The sequence below is a fragment of the Zingiber officinale genome, chromosome 2B (assembly GCF_018446385.1).
Source record: "Zingiber officinale cultivar Zhangliang chromosome 2B, Zo_v1.1, whole genome shotgun sequence".
Lineage (NCBI taxonomy): Eukaryota > Viridiplantae > Streptophyta > Magnoliopsida > Zingiberales > Zingiberaceae > Zingiber > Zingiber officinale.
Genome location: NC_055989.1, coordinates 12,527,443 through 12,549,884, shown reverse-complemented (window position 1 = coordinate 12,549,884; position 22,442 = coordinate 12,527,443). Strand labels below are relative to the sequence as shown.

Sequence of the window (22,442 nt, the reverse complement as noted above, 5' to 3'; positions counted from 1 at the left end):
TGGTTTTGAAAATCATTTTAAAATGCTTCTGGAAAACCTTGGTGAAGGCTATCTTTTGATAGTAATCATCATTAAATAGTTGAGCACAAACTTGAAGAAAACACTAAAGTGTTTACAAGTTTTCAAGTTTGTGTCAATGTTTGAAAAAAAAATGAAGTATTTTCTTAGAAAACTATTTTTCCATGATACTATATGCCCTAAATAATGTCTACAACGATTTTTATGATTTTTGGAAGTTTGTAGATTTCTCTAGGGGTTTCTGAAATTGACTGAAATGGAATTTCAGCTTTTTCAGAGCTTCAATCGATCGCCCGATCGATTGAAGGGTCTCAATCGATCAGGCGATTGATTGAGAGCAAGCTTCTCGCGAACAGAAGCTTCCTGGATCGATCCACCGATCGATCCAGCCCTCCTGAATCGATCAGTGGATCGATTCAAGCAGGTTCAATTGATTGAGACCCAACTCCAATCGATTGGGAATGCTGATTTTGGCTGGTAAAGCCTGATTTCGGCATTTTAGACCATCTTTAGTCTAGGTAATCATTCCAAACCCCTCAAAACACATTTGTATACATTTAGGGGAAGTTTTCATGATGAAAACAAGGATGGATTGGTTAAGGGAGACTAAGTAGAAGTTTAGGTTGAGGTTTGGTTTCATTATTGAATTTTTGAACCTCAAAACTTCTAAATTTGGATTTCCTAAAGGTTTAGGGATTCCAAGTCATTGTTGGTGCAATGACAGAAGTTACGAGCATGTCTTTAGGGAGAGTTACTCTTTAAGGACATGAAAATTTAATTTTCATACACCTTGGAAGGTGGTTAACCTTCTTTCGTGAAAATGCTCAAGGTTGGGTATTTGACTACAATGGAGAGTAGATATCTTCATTGTTTCAAGTGATGCATGCTCATAAATGAGCATTTGATGATAATGAAGGGTATGAGACCTTCATTTGAATCGTGTGTGAAGACAACGAGTGAAGTTGTATACAACAAGTGAATATACCAAGTGGTATATGCTCAAGGATGGGCGTTAAGAATAATGAAGGGTATGAGACCTTCGTTATTATGTTGTGAACAACGAGTGAAGTTGTGAACAACGGTGAGTAACTCTTCAGGGAGAGAGTTTCTTTTTGATGTGTGTCAATAGGGGGAGAATGTATGATTTAAGTTAGGCCTTCATTCCCTAAATAGGGGGAGAATGTGCATCGACCTATGGCAAAAAGGGAAGGATGAAGGGAATCCTCGCTCACATATTGGCATGAAAGAAGTTGAGGTTATGGGATTAGCCTAACTCAAAAGTGGTATTGTCAGTGGTATTGTCAAACATCAAAAAGGGGGAGATTGTTGGTGCAATATTCCTAGGTCAAAGTTGACTTGGTTGACTGAGCTTGAATTGAGTCAAGCTCGAGTCTTGATGTTTGACTTTCGATGTTTAACAATATATGTAGACAACACATGAAGATTGCAGGTGTAATTGTTCATGTGGTGAGATTGTGAAGGAGAGTCAACTAGGTCAAGGTTGACTGGATACTTGACTGGAAATCCTAATGAGTGAAGCTAGGTGAAAGTCCTGGTGAGTGAAGTCAGGCAGATAAAAAGTCCTAACTGGGAAGTTAGGCAATGGGAAGTCCTGGTGAGTGAAGTCAGGTGAAAGACCTAGTGAGTGAAGCTAGGCAGTTGAAAGTCCTGGTGAGTGAAGCCAGGCAGAAGGAAAATCCTGGTGAATGAAGTCAGGTGAAAGACCTAGTAAGTGAAGCTAGGCAGTTGAAAATCCTGGTGAGTGAAGCCAGGTGAAAGACCTAGTGAGTAAAGCTAGGCAGTTGGAAGTCCTGGTGCGTGAAACCAGGCACGAGAAAATTCAGATGGATCAAGGCTGATCGGACATCTGGTGTTGGAAAGACCAAGTAGGTCAAAGGGATTGACCGGATACTTGGCACGAGGAGGAAAGTCCAAGTGGGTCAAAGGGATTGACTGGACACTTGGTGAGCGAGTCCTAGCAGGTCAAGGGTGACCGGATGCTAGACATGATGAGCCAACAGGTCATGGTTGACCAGATGTTGGTTTAGGGGACTTTGGACTTATTTTTGGGTAAAAACAAGAAGCTGGATTGATCAGCCGATCGATTGGCACATGCCCAATCGATCGACCGATCGATTGGGTGAGTCCCCGTGACAAGCTTTCTCCCAATCAATCGGTAGATCGAATGGGGAGAAGTGTCGCGCGAACAGAAGAGCTCTAGATTGATCGACCGATCAATCTAGAGCCCCCAATCGATCAACCGATCGATTGGGAGGCGCGTTTTCGCACGATGGGACCTGGATCGATTGGTCGATCGATCCAGGCAACTCCAGGAGCACAGAGGCACTCTGGATCGATCAGCCGATCGATCCAAAGCCTCCCCAATCGATTGGGAGCAATCCGATCGATTGGGATCCGACCGTTAGCGTCGTATTTAGCTGCTGGCGAGCTGTTCTCTCGGCAGAACTCCCACGACTTCTTCTCCAGCGAGCACATATCTTCACAGAGCTTCTCCACAGAGTTCTCACCGCCAGTTCTTGAAGTTCTTGGAGGTTCTTCCAAATCAAGAGGCGGATCTACAGCAAGAAGAAGAAATCTAGGGTTAGGGTTTTCTTGTGCTAACTTGTAAGCTTTTAGCTTGTATTTTGTTCCCTTTCCCTTTCTTCTTGTAGTGTGAACTTGTAGGGCTTCTCCGCCTTTGGTAGTTACCATAAAGGAGTGTTTTCATAGTGGAGGGTGCGTGAGTGTGTGGATCCTTGGATTAGTCACCTCATCTTGAGGTGGATACCAAGTAAATCCCTTTTGTTAGCGTTGTATGTTTTGTTTCTTGTATTTCCGCTACATATCTTTGAAGAAACAAGCAACGTCAAGCACAAGGATCGCGCCGAGCTATTCCCCCCCCCCCCCCCCCCCCCTCTAGCTACACATTCGGTCCCAACACCCAGAATCAGGATCTAGTCAAGGTCTCAGCTTAGGTTTCCTAAATAGACCTGAACTGGATTGATGCTTACAGTTCTCTCAACGGGAAACGCGTTCTCACTGGATCTCTCCTCCAGTTGCTTACCTTTACTTACCACTTGCAGTCACTCGACTTACCTCTGACCCATCAGGTCTTCCCGCCAGTTGTTAGATTCACAAACCCAACTAGAATTCGACCGGTTGTCAGGTCCCGCGGATCCAACCAAACTTCTCACCATATATCGAGTCCCGTGGACCTATCTGGACTTCGCACCAACTATCAGGCCCCACAGACCTAGCTGGATTTCAACCTGGTATCAGGTCCTTCAGACCAGTCAACTCCTGCACACTTGGTAGAAGCGTTAGACATACAACTCATCTAACTTTGACCTATTTGTTATACATCAAAATCAGATTATTAATACAACCTATACTAATAAATTCATCGCCTCCTTATCAATCGTAAAGGACCTATAATCTCAATCATCGTACCGTCATGAGGAGACCCTAGATTAGTTGTCAGGATCTATGTGATGATGGCTTGAACACATCAATACATATGGATGATCTCATACGCTAAAGAAAATTCAACCCTTTAGCAGTATATATTTCACGGTTGCATGAAGTTATTGGAGCCGCTCTTCATTGATCGATCAGCGGTCAAATCTCATGCTTGTTTGTGTTTGCTATCCCCAGAAAAACTTGCACAAAGCAAGCAGTGAAGTGTCAAGTGGATGGTGGCCTTCTCTCATATCAATGTAATTACAGCTTCAACAGAACTTGACGACCAGAAAGAGTTATAAATCAGTATTTCAGTTTTTTTCTCTTCGTATGAGCAATTTATGGGATAGAAGTAGGTGACGGCCCTCTGCTCCATTCATCTCAGATATGGTGAAGATCTTATCTTAGTCAATGTATTAGCTGAACCTTCTTCGCCTTAAACGTGCTGCATTGCATGAGAATATTATCATCCATTCCTGAGTTAAGTTTAGCAAATAACACGTCAGTTATTACAATCAATCACAAGACATATTCCTTAATTAATATGCATTTTAGCATCTAAACCATCTTAAAATGACCTAAACGATCTAAAATAGGTCGACAATTTTAAGTTTGAAATTCACCTCTATCAGAATGATGGGATGTAATGTACTCCTGTAAAATGCAGAAGAATCGTTATTCTATGTTGTGAAAGAACTGGCGTGGTGCACCATTCTTGGAGTTATGCAGGTGTTAAATTTCGAGCTTCACTGGACACATGCTTGTTTGTGTCTCCCTATTTTAATGATCAGGTATCAATGTTCTGCTAACATCAGTCTGTACACTACAATCAATGAGTCCCCTTAGGTGGTAGTTGCTGGCTATGCAATGCAATTGTCTTCACATTCATTGACTAATATTCACTTGTTCTTGCCTTGAAAACAAGCCAACACCGCTGTTATTGCTCAATATTATTTCCTCGTAACAAAATTAAAGAAAACAAACGAAAGCAGCCAAGTATAACAGATAATAACACATTTTCTAAGAGCATTCACATTGGTATTAATATATAGATGTTATAATACCCAAATAGCGTTACAAATCAACGTGGATGAGTATTATAAGATACACACATTGACAACGTTAAATTTTTTAAACACGGTTAATGAGCGTATTTTATATAAAAAAAATTAAAATAATAAAATAAATTTTGAATATAAAGAATAAAGATGAATAAATAGATAGTGTGATCCATAAATAATCAATATTAATGTTAAAATAAATATGAGTGTGTTAATAAAAGGGAAATGTTAATATAATGAGTATGTGACATTCTATTCAAAGAGATGACATATATTAACGTTCAAATCAATACGGATGCTCTAATTCCAACAACAACAAAAGTTAATCATGATTTTATCTCACTATTGGATTTACTTTTATCTTATTTTATCATTATTACTAAGTCTTCTTCCTCTTATTAATGTATATATTCATTATGTTCTTACAGAACCTGACTGGTAAATTTATTAAACACCTATGTCTTGATATCATCTGTATGTCTTATAATTTTTTTTTTTCAATAAGTATAACTCTGATTTTTTTTTTCTAATATTCTTGTTCTATAACTCTCATTCTAAACCCCCAAATAATAAAAAAACCAACTCAGCTGGAGCCTAAATTTATATGTAAATAAGTCCCACGAGTGCAGCATGAACAGTGAAAATAAATTTATTATTAGTTTTTTTTTTATGTTTTGGTTTTGCTGTTCTTATCCCTTCAACTTAAATTTCAACTTCTCGGTTGTCTTTCTCGATTCCATGCATAGAAGAGGACAAAATGGTGATGTATGTGGTAAAAGAAGAATGTAAAAGCTAATTAAAGACAGTTTCACCTTTGCTGTCAATCATTGCTGAGATAACAACATGAATGGCATATTTTACTGAAAGGTTGATGAGATGATGACTTGAGGGGTTTAATTAGCTCCATTAAAATTATGTGAGAAGAAATATGACTTCGTCGTGCAAGAACTGTGACTAAAATGATTTGATCCTTAGCTAAGTGTTCAGCTGTCTGCATCCACTGTGTTACATACTCTTAAGTCTATTTGAGCACTGTAAACTTAGTTGTCCTCTAAAATAGTCTTCTTGGTTTTTGAACAAACCACACACAAATCTTTATTTCAATTATGATAGCGAGATGAGAAGGAAAGAATGGAAAAGAAAAAGGAAAAAAGATAGAAGATAAAAAGTATGGAATAGAAGAGTTATTTCTAAGGAATACAATATCAAAATAAATAAATAATGTATTTTTTTTACTTTAAATGACATTAGGATAATTATTCATATTTTTAGTTATAATGAATTTTATTAAAAAAAAAAAAAGAAGGAATACTTTTTATAATGAAAAAATTGTCTCCTTCACAAATAAACCGTTGATTTAACTCATTTTAGTTGCATGATGTACTACTTAGCCGGACTATCTAGATTTGCATATCCACTGAGCATAATTAGTATTGATAATATCTTATTAGGTTTGACAAACCTGCTCAACCTAACTAACTAAGTCGATCATGTGGCTCACTTGACCTACCCTACTTGGTTGACGAGCTCATTTGGTCCTCTCAATCATTTAACCTAATTGGATCATTTTATTCAACATGCTCAACTAAACTAATTGGTCTATCGAACCACTTGACACAATCAATCCAATTGAACTAGCCTACTAGGTTCATCTACCTACTAGATCCCACTTATAATTTGCTACTCAGCGGGTGTAAAAATATCTCGTTGAGTGTCTAGCCTCCCTCAAGTAAAGGGTCGCTGCACTAGAACAAAATGTCCGCTGTGCTAACACTATTCATAGAATAGAGTAAGAAATAATAATTTTTTATTTATTTAGAATAACTACTTTATATAAACATCATTTTTATAAATAAAAATAGAAATATTTTCTCAATAGAAATTCATACACGATATAATAGATATTCATATGAATTAAACACATTGTAGAATCATAAAATTTTCTTTCCAATCCACTCAAATGATCAACTTGAATATGATTTTAGAAATATTTTTTTTATTATGAGTTATATATGATGATTAAAACCATAGTGTAAAATGTTTTTCCCCAAAAGAAACGATTTCATATTTTGTCTTCACTATCTTCTTCCCTCTGAAGCAAATCGGTATTACAAAATTTCAATTCTCTTTTGCCCTAATAAACAACATTTCTTCTCAGTATCTACATTTCGCTATTTGGAACATAAGCTCCCTTGTGTGGACAAAGACTAATCACTAATGGATGTATAAAAGAGAAGATGAAGTCCCCAAAGGATGCCCAATTGGCTAGAAGACGACAGACTTACTATAATAAGACAAGGGATCAATTTCTGACGGACGCATGCCTTTAATGGAAGAACAAGTTAACTATCTACGTTTGTTAACTGAACACATATTGGCTGTTTGGCCTCCACAAATTGAGGAACCCTGTTCAGTGGTTTTTGCTCTCTGAGTTGGAACCAGTGTTTTAAAACCGGACTATGCGTTGTATCGAGAGGCATCTGTTCTACAATATTTCCAATAAGAGAAGATAGTTTGTAGTAGAGTAGAACTAGCTATCAGTGACCTTGTTCATATTTATCATCTTTTCAACTAGTCATTTTTAACCAAACTTGGGTTCTATATCATAAAATTATGATATCCTATACAGCATGAAACCATGCTTGTCCAACTATTTGTCATAGCTACATATAAAAGAGAAACACTAGTAATAGATAAATTGATTAAATCATTTCTTAGTACATTAAGAATTGATCTTCTCAAAAGTTAAAGAGGCAAGTTTTATGAATAAAACACAGGAAAATGGCACACTTTCTTGTATGACAATAACAAATATTATCATACAAGTCAAGAACTGACAAAGTGAAAAGAACAAATACCATTATTGTGCATTGTCTAGGTGAAGGCGGCATTGTGATTTAAACTGGCAGCATGCAGATTTACAATCTGATTTGAGGACGCCTCCATGTCTTCTATCTTGTTAAACAATTGGATCAAACTTTAAGGCTGATGTTTAGAGTACATGCTCACGTCTGCAAAGGTCTCTTTGTATTTTTGAAGAATGTATGCTGCAGAAGTCACTGGAGGGAACCTGATTGATAAGGTCATGCAACCATTAAAACGTTAATGCAGTGAAAAAATTCTCGGTCATTGAAAAAAAAGAAAGATTATACATTGCTTCCACATTTCATCATCAGATGAAAACACTTTTAAGTTTTAATCAACTTCACATGGTATTAAGTCTTCATTTGGAGGTATATCATGCTGGAGTGGAACTTACTTGGGGGGGTTTGCCTCAGATTTGCAAGTCGGTAAGCATTCAATGAGACAATCATGGCTTGGCTCCACAAAATAAGCGATCTGTTCCAATGGAAGTAGACCATTCAGTTAGCAGAGTATTCAAATACTGTTAGAAACTGTGCTGAAGCAAATATCTAATCAACTCCCTTGAAGAAATAGAGATTGAGGAAATAAATATCCTACCGAATAGCGTTCCCTCCCATCCAGAACTACTCTGTGAATAGTGGACCTGCATGCCAAATAAGAAGAATGTCGATGTTTGTTTTTGCAAATGCTAGATTACATTGCATAATCTAGTCAGTAGCAAAATAAACATGCACGCAACAGGAGAAATCAATAAGGATCAAATTTTTTCTTCCAACATATCATTCCTCAGCATTTTTTCTTCCAAGATATCGTTTGCCTTACCCGCTGGATATTGTTAAAATTTGAAAATAAGAATATGAATAAAATAGCTTTTCATACATTATCGTGCTTTTCAATATCTGACAAAAGAAATTCAGATGATTTTCAACTTCACTAACAAGATTACAAGAGTCCAAATAGGACCACAAAAAGACTCCATAAGAATATTGTTATATATATTATTTTATCAACAAGTATAGAGATACAGAAATTTAATGACATTATAGGTTACATTATTAACCAACAAATTTGTAATTGAAAATTTCCTTTTTCCAGATAAAATCTAGACAATTAAACCAAACTAGTTTATCAATCACCTTATGAATAAATACACAAGCTATTCTACATGCAGAATATTAGATTACCTGAAAATCCCATTACTCCAACGTTCTAGCATATCGCCAAGATTGACAATGAACCCTCTGGAACAAACATGGAAAATAAGCTAGCAACAAAGATAAATTTTAGACAAAATCTTTCATGCACAAGATGTACAACATATCGACTAGAACCTTTGCATAAAGTTCATCAGAGGAAAGATACACATGGATATTGATGAGTTCGAAAAAAAATCGGCTAGAGACAATTTATATACTACTCATGGGGTGTTGTTAAAGATTATAGATGACAAAGAACTAACCCACTAACTGGTGCCACATATTCCCACACCTGAGGCCTGGCATCTTTATCCTTGCATATCTGTGCCATAAGGCAAAAAATAAAACCAATTAAATCATAGAACATTAGAAACATATGGGAGCTTGTATTTGTGCCAATTAATGATGTTGGTACTTGGAACTCACTTGTAGACCCATCACATCATCAGTTGCCAATAGAGTTATTAATCCATAATCAGAATGTGCTCCAGCTCCAAATATTCCTTTCTCAGGACATGATACTTTACCTGATAGTTAGAAAAAGGCATCATCATGGCATGTGTTGCATCAGCAAGAATTCCACAAACATAAGACTAAGACATAACCTGAACTTATTTCGTACCTCCGTAGTGTAGGAGACGCAAACTTGCAATAGGCTCGTCAAGCATTTCTGGCTTATCAAAAAAACCAACATCTAAGTTAAGTGCAAGGGCTATGATTCTAGCAACTGCTCTTGTCACCCTCCTGACAGTGAAAGAATAGATATAAGTCCAAAATCTCATCTTGCTCAACTATTAGCACCTATGAATCTATATAGTAGGGTAAACAAATATTTGGAAGAACTACCCTGCTATCAGTATACTGGTCATATAGCAACTACATATCCATGAAAGAATTTAAAAAGTAACACAATTTAATTTCTAATAAATTGATGGCTTGAGGTTCTTAGCCTATACAGCTCCATGGTGGAACTTTGGTGATAGACTGCAATCCACTTTGAAAAGAAAGGGCCAAGAATCCCTATAAATCCACAGTGCATGCCAATTGAAGTGAAGCACCAAAAGAAAAAATGTTCAAATTAAGGACACTTAATTCCTTTCCTCTAGGAGCTTTCTCGGGTGGAGCAAGGTCAAGATGAAATTAAAGGTGATGACATACATAAAGACACTGATGATTGATTATAGTCTTAAGTAATATGTTACGCAACAACTCTTTTTTAGTCTATGTTTATCCACATAGATGCCATATCGAAATCTTCAATTCAAAAATCTTCAAACTCAAAGGTTGTGATTCACCGAAACATGAAATCATCGCCATATTAAATTGAAGAGAAACACTTACAGTGCCTCCTTATGATACTGCTCCATAATCTCCTTCCATCTAGGTAATATATCTTCAGAAAGAAAACATGAAATCAGAATAGAGATTTGAAAATTTTCAGATACAGTCCTCATTAACCAGTTCATTAAAACCACTTCAAAGAGTAAATACAAAAAATCTAGTAGGTGAAGCAAACATAGGATTTGAATAAACCTTATATGTAGCTACTGTCATAAAAACATCCAAAAGAAACTAGTCAAGGAGTCGGAGCCAAATCTATTCCATGAGTTAGCAAAGTGGCAGGCGATAAGAAGTAGACAACTTACCTGTAGTCGGCCACAAATTTGGTCCATAAAATGGTTTTTCTGCTTTTAGGTCATCTTCAGGTACTTCAATACCAATATAGTAAGCTTCCTTATAATCACCTAGAACAAGGAGAGCAATAAGTTTGTATTAAGATGAATGTTAATAATGATAATCAAGATAAGAAAAGCATCTGCAGAAATTTCAACTTCTAGAACAAAGCTGTTTTCAAAATATTGAGTGATGGATGTCAGGCTGCCATATAATTTTGATTGATTCATTATTAGGCTATACTAGCTTTTTCTTTTCAAAAGATCATTTGCAAAGATGCAGTCATTATGTGACATAGCAGTTCTAAAAGCAAATCAAATAGCTTTGAGGATCACTTGCTGAAGGTGTTCTTTTAACCCCCAAATATACTGCTTTGTGAAAGTAAAACAATATATATCTCAGTTGCGGAATTTTCACAACCGCGTAGCATATTCAAACAGCTCCTTCACTTAAGCAATATATACAACTGAGTTACGCAATTCACATGGATGATGCATTTCATGGAGTAGAAAGTGTAGGAAAACTAAGATGAGTAAAAGATCTGCATACGATCAATCATACAAAAACTAAGCAGAAGGTAATTTGATTCAAACATCACTCTTTCAAATGAGGCAAAAAAAGTACAACTAAAAGCATCAAACTGTGAACTGAATGCAGATAGGCAGAAAGATACACAACTACACATAACAGTTTCAGTTGCTCAAGCTTCAACTTTCATCCAAATCAAGCCATATACTAATTTTCTCGGTAATTAGCAAGTAAAGCCTACAAAGGGTTAGAGGCAAGAATGAACCTTAACAAGAAGAATGGAAAAAAGTGAACCAGAAAAAATAAAGTACCAACCACTTATTTGATTTCCTGGATCCGAAGTCTGGTTCATAAAAGGTTCATAACCTCGATATTTCTTGTTTCGGAGCAATTTCATTTTCTCATGTAAAGGTAGGTCAAAAAATTTTTGACTCTGCCTAAAAACTTCTTGCATAAGCTCTTGGTCAATTCCATGATCAATCACATAAAAAAATCCAGAATCTACGCATGCCTGACCAACAGATAATGAGAATGTATATTTAAGAAGCCAGAAAAGCAAGGAAAGCAAAACAGAAAATAAATTTAAAAAAAAACGAAAACCATATGTACTGTTCATTTGCCAACTTGTCCAGAAATAGATGATAGATAAGCGTGTGTTTTAAACCGGTGATAATGTTCTCATGTCTTATCATGTCTATTCTCATGTATCTAAATTCACTTTAACATCTTCTTCTCTGATCTTCCGCTTATGTGCTCAATTCATAGCTCAGCTTCATATAACATATCAAGTCTAACCGTTGTTTTATAAATCTTCCCTTTAAACTTTAGGACACCTTACAATCACAAAGAACTCTTGATGTCCTCTATTTCAAAACATTTGTATAAACTCCTTCATCCTTTTGCAAAAACCAAACTAGATACTTAAAGCTCTTAGTTACAAGTAACTAGTCATCTCCTATCTTAACACTTGTCTTCCAATATGTACTACTACTAAATTTAAATTCTATATATTACGTCTTTACTTTATTAAACCTAAAACCTTTTATTTCCGGTGTTTCCAGTTTAGCGGGAGTCACAATTTTTTTAAAAAAAATTCACATAGTTTTAGTGAAGACCAAAGTCTACTCTCAATAAAGCATATAATTTTAGCAACAATAACTTCATCTCACTAAAGATAATTGGGAGATGATATAGCCACACAGTTACTAGAGTCAGAAGTTTGCAACTCACAATTAGGATCTAACGAAGAGGTTGCCTATGCCTCCTCCTCACGTATGTGATGACCCAAAGAAGATAAGCAGAAGAGAGCACTGTCTTCTTCCTCCTTGAGAAAGCTAGAAAACAAACATCGACATTGGCATATCCAACTCTTGCCTCTTCCCTTGCCACGATGCAAAATCTAAATTGCCTCAAGGAGCTCTCTTCTTACAAAATGATCACTCGAAATCATAGGTAAGACTCCAGATCTATCATTCTAACACTTCTTGGATGGGTGTCGCAAGATCTAACTCGGAATCAGCCCATCCCAATCCAACTCGGCCAATTTGAATCTGAATCAGTCAATTCTTCCAACCATGCCTTAGACTCTAATTAGGTTTAGGTAGGCCTACTAAAGATTATTTGGATTGGCTGATACCAAAAGTTCACAGGAGGTTGGTGCCTTGGCAAAAGATTTGCTTATCACTCTAAGGCCAATTGACGCTCATCAACAACACACTCTTCTTTTTGACTCTCTTTTCTGCTTCTGTCTTTATCTTTCCATCTTGGGTTATTAAGACTATTGATAGGAATACAATGAACTTCCTTTGGCATCAAGGCATGAACGTTTCTTCAAGAGCATCATCTGCAGGTCTAAGCTTCATGGTGGATTCCTTCATGCTTGAGATGTGACTGCATGTTCAGATATTCATGCTTTGGAAACTCAGAGCAAAACCAGAAGTTGTGACTGCTTTTAGAGAATTTGAGCTAGAAGTGGTGTCCCATTTTTCCTCCTCCTAGCGCAGATAAGCAGATTGGTCCCATGATTCTTATTCTCCAAGTTGGTCGACTGATGTGTTGTGTTGTTCTTCTGTTTTTGTTGTCAGTCAGATTCTCTGTATCTTTCGTGTTCTATTGAGTGAACTTTTTATTCTCTCCTCTAATTTTCTCGGGAAAACAAAACCATCAGCAAATAAAAAACTGACGGAAACATTCAAAACCTCAAATCGAAAAAAAAAAACAGATCGTTTATCTTTGGCGAGTAAAATAGACGCTTAATCAAGAAGAACATCATAAAACAAGTTCCTTTTTTTCCTCGATCCATTAATAGAGAAGGCACCTGCTTGAGAAGGGAAACGGATTTGGTAATGTCAGGCTCCGAGAGACTGATGCAGTTCAGCGGTACGGTTTTCGGCGCCGACCCACCGACGATCACTTCCGCCGCACTCGCCATGTTTCCCGACACCACCATCACCACCTCTCGACTCTCTAGCCGCTTGCTGCTTCAAGTAGCCTTCTCTTCCGTCGCACAATGGCTATCCTAAATTCGAAAATTTCAGATGATATTTTTCGAATTGACGGATCGAATTAATTTTTAACACCCGTACCCCGCAACCCCATAATCTAATTAACCAGTCAAATTAAAAAAATAAAAAACAGAACCTGACCACGATTGAATTAAAAATCAATCGGTTCCCGAGATGATAACACAATAATTAGATCTATTTGCTACGATAGGTAGATCTAGATCTAACGGATAATTAAAGAATTTAAAATTTGAATCTTTACTCTCCACTGTAGGAGATTTTTTTTTTTTACCAGTGAAAATCGAGCTAAGAATGATGCTTGAGACATCTACTTGCGCTTTCCTATTTATCTCCGGTGAAAATTTTGTATGAAATCCAATCGATCATATCTAATATCAATTAAAAAAAGAGAAATGATATTTGCCGCGACAACTCACCGCGACACATATCCGCGACACTGTTGGCAGCCCTCGTGGCCACCTCCACCTCAGCGCTCTCTCTCCGCGACACGAATGAAATCCACTCGGGCCAAAACTTGTTTCTCACGTGCCCTGACAAGCCCTCCTCTGTCGTTTTCTCTTCTCCCTCCCCAGCCCTAACTTCTTCGAAATCGCCGCAGCCCCTTCTCCCTCCTCGCTGAAGCAGCAACGGCACCCTCCCCAGCCCCAACTCCTTCGAACAAGTTTTGCCCCTTCTTCCCCCTCGTTGAAGCAGCAACGGCACCCTCCCCTGCCATTTTCTCTTCTCCCTCCCCTGCCCTAACTTCTTCTAAAGCGCCGCAGCCCCTTCTTCCCCTTCGCTGAAGCAACAACTGTTCTTCCTCAGCGAGGCTCGTCTCCCTCAACGTTCGAAGAAGCAGTAGCAACAAAGAGCAGTAGTTTTGAGTACTCTTTGAGGTAATCAACTTCTTCTTCTACATCTTTTCTTTCTTCAATTCGTGGTAACCAAATCTTGAGGGATTATCCAAGCAACTAGCAAGCAAATGAATCTTAGTTAATCGGTGGCACTCAACGGAATATTTAGGACAAGAATCAGACAATCAATATAGTAAAAAGGACATGTAGAATAACAAATAAAAGGTCTTACTTGCATAAATTTCAAGAGTATCAGATCCTCTTGCATATGATCTTAGTGGTTCAGCGTCCTTAGAGTATCATATCCTCAACAGAGGCACTAGAAATGGATAGTTCATATTTTTAGTGCTATTTCATAGGAATTCAAGAATGTTATTCTAATGCAACTTGGTAAGCCTCAATTCCTATTCTTTATAGGTGGGAAACACAACATGATCCTTTAGAACAATATGAACCAAAAGAAATTATTTTGTTAGTAGAAAGAAACTGATGATCTTGGATGTACATCAACTTCTGTTATTTGCTTGTATAACATAATAATGCAGTAGAGTTCTTATGTGGAGTGCTATTTCTTAGATCTCTGCTAAGATGTATGTGCAGTGCTATTAAGATGATCCCTCCTAAGTTGTATGTTCAGTTTCTAAGTTGCATACTACTTTTCTCTTAATAAATGTAGGTGAAGAAATTATCATGGAAGAAGGAAAATTTGATTCAAATGAGATGAAGGATAACATCGACCCATCTCCATCTACCGCCGAAAAAGTCAAGCTACCTGAGATTGGAATGATATTTTCCTCTGAAGAAGAAGTTCGTACTTTTTATAATTCCTATGCTACCAATGCTGGTTTTGGTATTTCAAAATTAGGTGGTAGGAATGGAGATGATGGAAAACAAAAATATTTTTCTATTGGATGTGCCAAAAATCGTAAGAAAGTATCTCAAGCTAAAAATATTTTACATCCTCGACCTTCTAGTAAGACAAATTGCAAAGCTAAGATTAATGTAGCTGTTCGAAATGATAGAAACTTTGTGATAACTAGTGTAGACCTTGAACATAATCATCTCTTGAGCCCTGGAAAGTCACGACATTTTAGATGTAATAAAGTATTGGATTCTTCTACGAAGAGAAAATTGGAATTAAATGATCAAGCTGGAATTACTTTAAGCAAAAGTTTTCACTCTTGTGTAGTTGAGGCTAGAGGTTATGAGAATTTATCATTTGATGAGAGAAAATGTAGAAATTATATTTCAGAAGCTAGAAGGTTGAGGCTAGGGGAAGAAGATGCTGAAGCTTTGAGTAATTATTTTTGCCGCATGCAAAGTAGGAACCCAAACTTTTTTTATGTGCTGGATTCACTACTAGAAATATGGTCTATTATGACACTTTCTTTATGACATTTAATTTTTAATGTCATTATAAATAATCTATAATGACATATATCAAAAGAGGTTATTTTAAGTATTAAAATATCATTTTAGGTTATGTATGGTGATAAATTTTAATAATGTCATCATATAACATATTTAATGTATGAGAAATGATATTCATCTAGAATTTTCATCTAGAAAATTCATCTAGATAGACACATAAATGATGGACCCACAAAAAGTGAAATGGTGGGTCCCATTATTTATGTGTCTATCTAGATGAATTTTCTAGATGAAAATTCTAGATGAGTATCACAACTCTTAATGTATAACGTGTATTTTTTTCCCAGAGTCGCGTTATAGATTTTGCCCGAGCGTACTGTTCCCTCAAGCGCCGATTCTTTCTTCTCGCGTACAATCCCTAACTTTCACCGTCGCCGCTCAGATCACCACCCTCCTCTCCCTTTTCCCTCTCTAACCTGCTCTTGCCGTCGCCGCTCCTCTCCCCCACGCTCATCATCTCTGTCGCTGCTCCTCACCCTTTTTCCTCCCTAACCCATTCTCGCCGTCACCGCTCCTCTCACCCATGTTCACGCATCCTTGTCGCTGCCGCCGGACTCCATCGCTTGTCTCCACCACAATTCCTCCACAGCACTGCCTCCTCTGTGATTCCTTAGGTTTACGGAAGGAAGTAGTGAGTGGAGGTTTTGGTCTAAGAAATTTGAAGCTTTCAAGGTATTTCAATCCGAACCCTACCTCCATGAAAGTAACACTGATTAATTCCCCAACCATACAAGAATCCCTTGAATCGTTATTCCCAGATGAAGTCCAGCCCATTGTTGCGGCTTGCCAAGCAAAGTTCGGTGATTATCAATGGTGAAATTCTTACTATATTCTTCTTCAGCAAAGCACTTCAGCCAAATTTCAGCAAAGCCTCTTTGTTTCTATGTTGTGTGCTTGATAAACTGAGTATGCAAGTCTATTGCATTTTGAGTTCTTATTAGTTAGAATGTATAATTGTTATTGCCACTACAATTCTCCTCTAATTTAGATATTTATAAGATTAATTTCTCTATTGTTTCATAATTATAGTTATCATCTTTACTATTTGCTCTTTGTTTGGTGAATGAAAATGACTAGAAAAACTTTGATGTAGCAACAATGCAATGGTAATTTGGTCACAATTGAAGGGGAAAACAACCCAGTTCAAGAATCCCAATTCTATTGGCCAGGTACCTCATAATTCCCATTAGCATCAGTTCCTATATAATATTTGCAAAGTCAAAAATTCACAGCCAATTAGGTGCCGCTATATTACATTATTCTGATACTCATGGCAGTTTGTATCATTTTTTTTCTTTAAAACGATATTGATATGACATTTTATACAGGCAATTGCCAAAAATCTTCCTGAATATGAGATGATTGAATCTACCTCTGTTGCTGGATCTGGATTTGTGAATATAAAATTTTCAAACAAGTGGATATCTAAGGTAAAGAAACATTGATCTGTTTCCTGAGTCATATCTTTCTTTCTTCTATCTGTTATGCAGAAATTTAAATATGACACAGCATATCTAAAACATGTTGGTAAATGGGATTGAGCAATGGGCACCAATACTTTCAGTTAGAAAGGCAGTGGTAGATTTCTCATCACCTAATATTGCAAAGGAAATGCATGTTGGTCACTAAGATCCACCATTATGGGTGACACTTTAGCTCGCATGTTGGAGTTTTCAAACGTGGAAGTCCTTCGAAGGAATCATGTTGGTGATTGGGGTACACAGGTAACATTTGTGGTTCTTTTTGTCTTTTCTGTAAGGGTATTCCTAAATTAAGTTACTGAAGAATCAATCTTGCTGTTATTTTATTTTGTGTTTCCTTTAAAAGTCAGATCTTTTTTTTTTTTTTGACTATTAGTCTAATGTACTGAGATTGGTTACTTCCCGCATAACATTTATACATTATCTGTCTTATGTTCTAAGTTTGATACCTAGTTCTCTATCTCCTGGCTTTGCCTTTGGTATCTCGTGATCAATTTATACACTGGTGCAGTTCTTGCAAGTATCTCATCATACAAAAAGGGGCCTGATCAACTATGTTTTGTAAAACAACTCGTGGTAAATTGCTTTTAAACTTTTAAGAGAAACAGTTCTTTTACAGACAAAATAAAGTTATGAATTACAATCACACACATACCTGTTGACATGGAATTTTTTAACATGTAAATCCGATATATTCCCCTGTTTGATATCTTAGTTTGGAATGTGATTATGCTTGATAAGTTAAAAAAGGTAATATAAATGGTAAACAGTATTTATTTGTCCACTAATCCACCATATAAGCTCCTGTTCTCCTCCCTTCCCTTTGCTTGTAGTAGGGATTGCCACCCCTACTACCTCTTCTGCAGCCCTTATACAAAGCATCCTTGTAAAATTTCCTTTGCATTTTGTTTTATTATGCTTTCCACCAAGTAACTAAATGCAATCGGTATATCACCTCTGAAGTGGCACACTTAGTATTACCTATGGATATCTACTATAGTATATTATATTAATATAGGATATATTCCATATTAAGTTGTATTATATTAGTATAATACAGAAAAGGGTGTAAGTTTAGTGTCATTATTTTAGTGAGAGCCATAGTTTCATGGCACTTGGGAACGTGATTCCCATTACAACAACTTAACCCGAACTGTTGTGGTGGTACCTTGACTTAATGCATTGTATGTCTATATAAACTTTGAATAAGGTGGATTCTGTGTATGACGCTACCTTTTAATTGTTGACTATTGTTGTTCTATCAGAGATGCCATGTAGTTTTGTTAATTTTATATTTTAATTACTCATTAATTAAACTTTATATTTTATATACTTATTGTTGCCTCTTGTAAATTGTTGTTGAATAAATTTATTTTATTCTTCTGCAGTTTGGCATGTTAATCGAGTATTTGTTTGAACAATTTCCAAATTGGGAGGATGCTGGGGATCAAGCTATTGGTGACCTTCAGGTGTGATATGATATTGCTAAGTTTTTGTGGATTTATCATGTTTTAGAATGTGATCATGCCTTAGTGGTAAGGTTTGTCGTGGAACCATGCTCTATAAACATACAATTCATAATATACTCATCCAATAGTCTGAGATCTTTATTTTTTTTTTTTTTAAATTAATGCAAAAAATTTATCTACATGTAAGCATGTCTCATAATTTTAATGGATCTTGTGAAGAATGTTGAGTTAGGTTTTAACTGTGCCCCAGGAGGTTGACTAGTTCACTTCCCTGGGTTTCATTTCAAAGTGTGATGCTATCCATTGATAAGTGCCTATGGAATGATATTTTATTTGTTTCTCACTTGGTATGATATTCCATCTTTTAAATTATGTTTATTATGTTTATATTTTCATTGTTTAATTTACTTATACAAATTTTTGGATTGTATTTGTAGGTGACAGGTACTTGGATTTTGCATATGATGGTTGAAGATAGTTGATAGTAAATTAGTAGAGCTTTTTATTTTACAAGACTTTGTTAGTTCTAAAACTTAATGTTTTGTTAGTATTTACTTAGTGTTGGATTTAATACTTTTACATTAGTATTGCATTTGTATTTTTGTGATGATGAGATGAATTGTGATGACGTGGTGAATGAATTGGATATTTTGGATGTAAAACTTTTTTATTTTATATAGTGGTGAATTGTGATGATGAGTAAATTGTGATGATGTATATTTTTTTTGTATTATGTGGTAAATGTTTTGTATTATGAATAAATATCAGTAATAATATACAAGAATTTTAAAATATTTATAATTGTTAATATAAATTAATTTAGGTGATATTTATATTTGTCCTTATTAAGATAATAATAAGGCATACATAAATGTCTATGTAGTATAATTTTCGTGACATTTTCGATAGTCAGTATATTTCTATATTTAAGACACTTTTGTAGTTAGCATAGATATTTTATAATAACATTATACAAATGTCAGGAATATTAGAGGGTCTATGCTAACATCGCATTTCAATACATTTTTTGGTGATATCACCATAGCTTTGATGTCATTAAAAGTATACTATAAGGACATTTTTGTATATCCCTATAGATCTTATTTCTAGTAGTGATTTAGACGGTGAATCTCGAATAAAGAATATTTTTTGGGCAGATGCAAGATGTAGGGCTGCGTATGATTATTTTTGTGATGTCGTGACTTTTGATACAACTTATTTGACTAATAGTTATGACATGCCTTTTGCTCCATTTGTTGGGGTGAATCATCATGGGCAATCTATTCTATTGGGATGTGGATTAATATCAAGTGAAGACTCAGCAACATTCACATGGTTGTTCAACTCGTGGTTGACATGTATGCACGGATGTGCTCCAAAGGCTATAATCACAGACCAATGTCGTGCAATGACAATCGCAATTGAAGAGGTATTTCCGAATTCTCATCATCGTCTATGTATTTGGCATATTATGAAAAAACTACCAGTGAAGTTAGGCGGTCATGCTCAATACAAAATGATAAAGAAACAATTGAAGACCATTGTTTATAACTCTCTTACAGTTGATGAATGTGATGAGAATTGGTTAAAAATGATTGAGGAGTTTAAGCTGGAGAACAATGATTGGTTGAAATCTTTATATGAGGAACGGAATAGATGGGTACCAGTGTATGTTAAAGATCACTTTTGGGCTGGTATGTCCACAACTCAAAGAAGTGAAAGTATGAATGTATTTTTTGATGACTATGTTCATTCTAAAACATCTTTGAAGCAATTTGTTGAACAGTATGATAGTGCATTAAAGAAGAATATTGAGAATGAAAAAAAATTGGATTTTGTTTCTTTTAATTCCATCATGCCAGTTATTCTTGGTCATTCTATTGAAAGACAATTCCAAAACGCCTACACTAACAATATATTTAAGTTGTTCCAAGATGAAATAAGAGGGTTGATGTTTTGCGATGCCTCTTTGTTGAGGGAAGAAAGGACAACTTTAATATTTGAAGTAGTAGAAAATATGTTGGGAAATAATGGACATCCTGGAAGAGAAGTTTCCTTTAGGGTACATTATACTGAGTTAGATTGCCAATTGAAGTGTGTGCCGTTTGTTTGAGTTCCGGGGAATTTTATGTAGGCATGTGATCAAAGTGTTAATGAGAATGAAGGTTATTGAGGTTCCTATGAGTTATATTATGGACCGATGGCGCAAAGATATTAAACGTGGGTATCAAAGCATCAGTAACATATATGATGATTATGGTTGTGATAGAAAAAGACTTCGGTATAATACTCTCACCCCATTGATGCAAGAGGTTCAACAACTTGGAGCTGAAAATGACGACATTTGTTCTGTTTTGGTGAAAATTATGAAAGACACTAAGGAAAAACTTATTATTGCTATGGAGAATGGGCAATCAATGGTTGAACAACTTGAAGAAGCATCTACATCTGGGGTAAAAGTGATACACTCTCCATTGAAAGTAAGAACCAAAGGTCGTCCACCCATAAAGAGGAAGCAATCTAAGGTTGAACAAATAGTGAAGAAATCAATTGCAAAGGCCCAAAAGAAGGTTTGTGATGCATATAATAGTTACCTAAAATAATTGTGTTATGGTTTTGTACAAGTATATTCATGTGGTTTTAGATAGTTTAAAGTTTGTTTATAATCTATCTTGTAGCTATGAGTAGCCTAAACAAGTTTCTTACTGGCTGGACCACATGATTCATTTTTGCTGTAACTCACAGGTAATTATAACTTGTCTTCTAACGTTATTTTGTATTCTTCTAGCTTATTGTTAAACACACCTTCAATACAATTAATGCCATCATCATTTGAATTCCTTATCTGTAGTAAAAAAATCTGTAGACAAAACTGATATCACCTTGGTAAAATGGGTTGTGTTTCGATACTAGTGTGGGTTAATTTTCTTTAATCGACTATTGATATCACCTTGGTAAGTTATTGGTTCATTGAATTTTCTAAATCTTTCTTGTGTTTGTGTTCGTGAGCAGGAGCCATTCAAAAGGAGATAGCCGCAAAACTACAGAATGCACACCCTTGTGGTTTCAAGCCTCAGCACAAGCCTCAACTCTCTGTTTTGCAGTTTCATGCTTTCTATGCCTTTGAATACAGATTTTTGATGTATGCCAGTTTGTGAATCAAGAACCAATCTGTTGTTTAATTTCTGTTGTTTAATTTGTATGCCAGTTTGTTAATCAAGAACCATCAAAGCCATCGTGCACTGTTTCTGTTCTTTCTTCACTTATGTTATTTCTTGAATACAGATTTGTGATGTATGCCAGTTTGTGAATCAAGAGTCAATTGTTGATGTATTGTTGAATTTGTATTCAGCCAATTTTTAAGTGTTTCTTTCTTCTAGCCACTACATAAGAAGTGCTTCACTGAGAATTTGTAGTGGCCACGCAGGCTGTGATGGACAATATGTATAACAGAGATGAAATTCAATGCAGCCAATGCAATGCATATACAAACTCTGACTCCCTCAATTCAATGCACAACACTGACACTATTATAGGGAGAGGAAGGAAAATGAAATTTAAAACAATAATTAAGATACAGTCTGACCTGGCTGTTGTTTTGATGTTGACACTGATTTAAGTTTGTATCAGATATTAATTAAACTCAGATTGATTACTGATCAAGGTTGATCAGGTGGAAGGGAAACTTGGCACGCGAAGTCGGAGAGGGCTCAGTAGCTCGTTCTCTGGACCAGACGAAGTCAAGGTTGATCAGGTGGAAGGGAAAAGTCCAAGTATGGAAACTTGTCACGCGAAGTCGGAGAGGGCTCGGTAGCTCGTTCTCTGGAACAGACGAAGTCGGAGAGGGCTTGGTAGCTCGTTCTCCGGAATAGGTCAGAGAGGGCTCGGTAGCTCGTTCTCTA

General features: G+C 36.1%; 1 protein-coding gene and 1 long non-coding RNA gene across 5 annotated transcripts; one reads left to right on the top strand and one right to left on the bottom strand.

Moving 5' to 3' along the window:
* Window positions 1-7,208: 7,208 nt before the first annotated feature.
* On the bottom strand, window positions 7,209-13,319 carry LOC122045327 (2-oxoglutarate-Fe(II) type oxidoreductase hxnY-like). The gene is made up of 11 exons (XM_042605504.1): window positions 13,119-13,319; window positions 11,117-11,312; window positions 10,246-10,344; window positions 9,941-9,992; window positions 9,222-9,343; window positions 9,026-9,126; window positions 8,863-8,921; window positions 8,588-8,644; window positions 8,001-8,046; window positions 7,798-7,877; window positions 7,209-7,608 (listed from the first exon to the last, which is right to left on the bottom strand). Exons 1-11 carry the CDS (start codon window positions 13,248-13,250, stop codon window positions 7,518-7,520), a joined length of 1,035 nt encoding a protein of 344 aa, XP_042461438.1. The 5' UTR covers window positions 13,251-13,319; the 3' UTR covers window positions 7,209-7,517.
* A 2,567-nt stretch (window positions 13,320-15,886) lies between these two features.
* On the top strand, window positions 15,887-19,236 carry LOC122045326. Of its 4 annotated transcripts, XR_006129971.1 has the most exons (7): window positions 15,887-16,262; window positions 16,349-16,403; window positions 16,684-16,759; window positions 16,919-17,020; window positions 17,100-17,314; window positions 18,460-18,540; window positions 18,978-19,236. It is a non-coding gene; the product is annotated as an uncharacterized LOC122045326 (long non-coding RNA). The 4 variants fall into 4 exon arrangements; XR_006129972.1 differs by having other exon boundaries at window positions 15,887-16,496; XR_006129970.1 differs by having other exon boundaries at window positions 15,888-16,403.
* Window positions 19,237-22,442: the final 3,206 nt, after the last annotated feature.

What these genes read in the sequence shown, in the direction of transcription:
- LOC122045327 (XM_042605504.1), bottom strand. Translation starts at nt 13,250, where the DNA reads ATGGTGGTGTCGGGAAACATGGCGAGTGCGGCGGAAGTGATCGTCGGT. An exon ending in ATGATGTGATGGGTCTACAA is followed by an intron (nt 8,922 to 9,025) that starts GTGAGTTCCAAG and finishes CTTATGGCACAG; the next exon opens with ATATGCAAGGATAAAGATGC. An exon ending in TCTGAGGCAAACCCCCCCAA is followed by an intron (nt 7,609 to 7,797) that starts GTAAGTTCCACT and finishes CTTATCAATCAG; the next exon opens with GTTCCCTCCAGTGACTTCTG.